Here is a 5,453-nt window from a genome sequence, read left to right as displayed (position 1 = left end):
AAAACAATACCTACGTCTACAAGAATGTGGGTAATGTAATGTAATGTAAATGTAATTACAAAAATGTACTACGTTGTTATTGCATTTCGTCAATTCTATTTCAACGAAAAATAACTATATCAGACAGCCATTTGTGTGGACGTGTGCCTACGCCTGTACGGTAGTGTCGGGTGTTATCCGATAGCATCGTTAAACATATAACATTTTGAAAAACTTAGACAAACTTGACGACGGAATTCTCTTCCCGATGAAGCGTTTTTATCCGATAATATTGTCTAAAAAACAAACATTTTGAATACCTATCCAGACGACAGAGATTCCTTCCCAATGAAGCATATTTATCAAATGTTATCGATGTTATCGATGCTATCCGATAGATATCTAACACATTGAATAACTTATATATTAGACTTTCAAGACGAAGTCTTTTATCCGATATTACCGATCATTGGGAAAGGGATAGTTATCCAAAATATTAGATTTTTAGACGATATCATCGAATATGTCAGGCATTTCCCTTTTAATTTACAGTTGTTAAGTTTACACGTCGATCAGGGTTTCAGATGGGCGTGTTTAAAGTGGAAACTTGATGTAATAATTTTGAAAATTAATTATTATTATTATTATTATTTTAATTTCTTAGAAAACGCACTACACATACGTCACAGTGCGATGTACAGAAACTCTAAAAAGAATATGCAAAATTTAAAAATACACATTGCAAGTGGTAGGGTAAAGAACACACAGTCCTGCGGTGAAATAAATGTACAGCAAAGCAAAAAACGAATCACTGATAATACATATTAAAAAGATAGGTTTTCAAACCGCGTTTAAAAGACTCAACATTCCTTGCAGTACGAATCTCTACAGGTAACTTATTCCACAGTGATGGCGCGCAAACTGAAAAGGCTCTCTGGCCGTATGTCTTACTGAATGTAGCGCGGGGTGGAATCAGACGTAACTTGTCTGCAGAGCGGAGATCTCTAGAAGGAACATACTGCTCTATCAGCTCTGTCAAATACACTGGTGCAAAGCCTCTGATTACTTTAAAAGTAATTAACATAACCTTGAACTTAATACGTGCTTCTACTGGCAGCCAATGTAAATCAACTAATACAGGTGTAATATGGTCAAATTTACGGGAACGACTAACTAAACGTGCTGCAGCGTTTTGAAGAGATTGCAAACGGTGAAGCTGATCTTTGTTAATTCCATACAAGAGACTATTACAATAATCTAACTGAGTTGTTACAAATGCGTGGATCAATGTCTCGGTAGTGTCCCGATCGAGAAGTTTACGGATCTTGCCAATTCTGTATAATGAGTAGTGGGCTTTTCTACAAACTTGGTTTATGTGATCGGACATAGCACCATTCCTATTTAAAATCATGCCAAGATTACGGACCGAGTTCGAAGGGATGATATCAATGTCACCGATCCTTAGGCTAGACAGTTCTGTTGCATCAGGTTTCAAGCTTGACGAGAAATGGACAACTTCCGTTTTGTCATCGTTCAGAATGAGTAGATTTGACTTCATCCAGCCACGTACATCGTCGATACATTCCTCGAGAGAGGTACGTACATCATCTGGTTGCCTACAAACAACATAGACTTCGGAGTCGTCGGCATACATCATACAATCCAGACCATGACCTTCGATGATATCCTCCAAAGGTGATGTATATAGTGTGAAAAGGATTGGCCCAACATGATGAGAACGACGTCCATTTTATCGTTTAGGGCACGCATGATGTCATTATGCACCCGTAATAGGGCTGTTTCGGTGCTGTGATTAGGACGATATGCACTTTGGCGCTTTGCGAATAGATTAAACCTGGTAAGATGGCTATGTAGTTGTTGTGCAACAATTCTTTCAAGAACTTTTGAAAGAAATGGAAGATTTGACACTGGTCTATAACTCTTCAGCATATTCTTGTCAAGGTCCGGTTTTTTCAGGAGTGGCCGAATAATGGCGGATTTGAAGTGAGATGGGACAATGCCTGTCCTGAGCGAACAATTAAAAAAGTCAACCAAGAAAGGTGTGAGGGTGTTGACAGACTTCTTGATAATGTCCGATGGTAAGACATCGAGGTCGCAAGACTTCGCGGAGGATTGTTTCACGATTGTTTTAACCTGATCGGCTATAACCGGATTGAAGTCAGTGAATACATGGGGTGGTAGGGTATCGAGGGAGTCATCCTGTTGAACGACAAGTCCGTTTCGAAGCATGGCTACCTTGGACTCGAAGTAGGTGAGAAATTCTGATGGCAAGTCCGTGAGAGGGATATTATTTGGCAAGGCTTTGCTATTACTTGCATTCGCATTGGAAAGTTCACCAACGATGTTAAAAAGTTTCCTAGAGTCAGCCTCTTGGATACGACGTCGATGGTAACTAGATTTCACGTGATCACAACGACGAAAGTAATCAGATCGCATGGAGATGAAAATTTGTCGATCTATCTCAAGCTGTGTATTTCGCCATTTCATTTCTAGACGCCGTACATTTTTCCTGTGTAGTAGAAGTTCCTCAGTGTACCAAGGTGCTCGGACTTTATCGATTATTACTTTAGTCGTAACAGGGACAACTTCATCTAACACGTATGTAGCAGTCGAGTGGAAAAATTCTGATAGTATTTCAGAATAGGCGTCGCGCGGATAATCAGAGAATTTGGCTGCCAGCTTGACTTGAAAATCATTAATATTCATCTTATGATAGTTCCGGCGAGAAGTAATGACTTTGGAGTTCGGTGGACGCTGTACTTTCATGCTGAAAAGGACGAGGCTGTGATCGGAGATGAGAGAATCGTCGATACTGATAGAATGTAAAAACTGGTCAGCTGATCTTGTGATAAGCAAATCGAGAGTGTGTCCTTTGATATGTGTTGAACCATGGACATGCTGTTGCAACCCCATCGACTGGAGTAAATTTAAGAGTTTGATAGTGTCCGGTGAACTGATGTCGTCAAAGTGGAAGTTAAAATCGCCAGCGATGACAAGATGACCTGGTAAAGTTACGGCGCTTTCGAGAAGAGTTGAAAATTCGGAGATAAACTGATTTATAGTTGCAGTGTTGTTCGATGACTTTGGTGGTCGATAGATAGTGATAATGTTCAGGAGTTGACTAGATGAACGGAGAGTTGTATTTAACGATTCAAATGATTGGAATGCGCAAGAATGCTTTTCAACAACGCGAAGATTAGATCTTGTTATAACAGCCACACCACCACCCTTCCGTTTAGCCCGAGGTTGCTGGTGGATGTTGTAACCACTGATCGAAGAATGAAACTCCGCCAAAATTGGATCAGACTGACTTTTGATCCAGGTTTCTGTGATTATTAGAATGTCAAGATGTTTCTCGACTAAGGTTGTTACCATGGCAGCGATTTTCCCGGTCATAGTCAGGTCATGTAATCAAGAGAACGTTGATATGACGTTGATGGACTCCGAACAGGGCAAAACCAAAAGTTCGTATGGTACAGTATAAAGGGTAAAAAGGTTATTCAACGAGTGTAGTGAATCATGTGAATATGTGCTCGAGCACGTACTGAAATGTCGATCGCCAATCAATCGATCGCGATCATTTTTAGGGTTAGGGTGCATTTTCCAGGGTTTCTAGGGAGGGTTTGAAATTCTAGGGTTTTCCAGGACCGTGCGAACCCTAGTCTATAGACACACATTCAGAATACTCCCGTATGTAAAAAGAAACTAAGAATATTTATTTTCCATCGACGAATATTCAGGCTTAGGTTTAATTTCTCTATCAAATTTGTCACTTATGAGGTAAAGTCAACATAAATTATCCCACCCCACGAGGGTTTACTGAACGATACGGACACTCAATAAACTACAGGATTCGTGTATTTGTAGCATATTATATACATTTTGTAAATCAAAAGACGCACACGTTATTTAAATGGTTGTTATTTCAAAGATTTTATCGTCTGAAAATGTGTTATAGACCCTTTCGGGATAGCCACGAAAATAATCCCGGGCCACGAGAGTTGGGTGACCGTTGAGTGACACTGAAAACAACACACTTTTTATGCATGTGTGAAGCGTTGTCAAAACCTATGATAGTGTGATAGCAGTTCATTTATAATGTATTATTTTAGCTCATCACATTCCACTACTGGACAGCAGATACAATTAACTAGTTCCACTTCTGACATAAATACTGGATCATATTTGGTATGACTTGACATCGACGTATTACATGGATAGCTATTAAAGTCCTCCTTGCATGACCTCACTATTAAAGTGAAGACATGGTACACGCGTGTCATGATCACATGTACATGTTGTATTGTGGCGTACATTGTACATGTATAAGTGACGTGAGGAAGTTGTTGTAACGATAGCTAGACTACAAGCACTTATCACACAGCAGCAATTGTAATTTATCTAAACGTATTATGTTCAATTTCGTTCAAGTTATTAAGTTCTTTAAGAAATTGCTCAGCCCCATGACCTTTGAATACTGGTCAATTTGTGACAGTTGTAAAATTATTTTGTCATCAGCTTTGTACATATACACTACCTGTCCTTACTTCTCATGTCGGTGACCAAGGAATCATTACTTGAAAGAATAATCATGCGAATAAGCCAACCACCAAAGCCATGTATCAATTTGTAACAGCGCAAACTGTCAATATGACAATTTAGACAATGTACCGTACGTAAACTTAGACGTCCGTTATGTACATGTACATGTACATGTAGTCTATCTGCTAGACCTCGGATGTTCTTCACATAGAATACGACACACGACCGAACATCGCATGTTTGGGCAAGCCCTCACTGCGAACTTCGTTCGCTTATACTATCGAAAGAAAGCCCGAACGTCTAGCAGCAAGACTCATGCATATGTACATGTACTATTTAGTTCACAACAAGTAAAACCATTTAGATTTAGTGACTAACTCAACCAAAAATGCATCGAAGTCCATTTTCTTAGTACACGTTTCTTAGTTTTCTAGGGGCTTTTGCAGTAAAAAAATACACGCAAATCCTTGTACATGTGCATGTACTCTATACACGTAGTTCTAGAATAAATACTGAAAACTGTTCCAGGGATGTAACACTGCTGCCCCTCCCCCCCGGGGGGGGGGTACTCAGTGTAGTAACGGCATATATACTTGTATGTACCGCGGTTTTGACATCCCCCTCCCCTTCGACGTACATGTACAAAAGTCATGTACATGTACATGTATGGTACATTGTACGTATTTGTCCTTTTCGGGATAGCCACGAAAATAGTCCCGTGCCACATCGTTTAAAACGTTCATTTTATGGCGTGGAAAGGGTTATTTTTAGTGAATCATATTCCCAAAGACTTGCATATTATATCATATTGGAAGATAAAAAAGACATAACGCTTTCATAACGCTTATTTTACAGCCATTTAAAATCGATATGTTCATTTGTCATTTATATGCGACACTCACATTATTTAA

General features: G+C 39.4%; 1 protein-coding gene across 1 annotated transcript; it reads right to left on the bottom strand.

Moving 5' to 3' along the window:
* Window positions 1-787: 787 nt before the first annotated feature.
* On the bottom strand, window positions 788-1,633 carry LOC144449972 (uncharacterized). The gene has a single exon (XM_078140540.1). It carries the CDS (start codon window positions 1,631-1,633, stop codon window positions 788-790), a length of 846 nt encoding a protein of 281 aa, XP_077996666.1.
* Window positions 1,634-5,453: the final 3,820 nt, after the last annotated feature.

Source organism: Glandiceps talaboti, chromosome 19 (assembly GCF_964340395.1).
Source record: "Glandiceps talaboti chromosome 19, keGlaTala1.1, whole genome shotgun sequence".
Lineage (NCBI taxonomy): Eukaryota > Metazoa > Hemichordata > Enteropneusta > Spengelidae > Glandiceps > Glandiceps talaboti.
The sequence above is the reverse complement of the archived record's forward strand: the minus strand, read 5'-3'. Positions and strand labels throughout refer to the sequence as shown.

What these genes read in the sequence shown, in the direction of transcription:
- LOC144449972 (XM_078140540.1), bottom strand. Translation starts at nt 1,633, where the DNA reads ATGTATGCCGACGACTCCGAAGTCTATGTTGTTTGTAGGCAACCAGAT.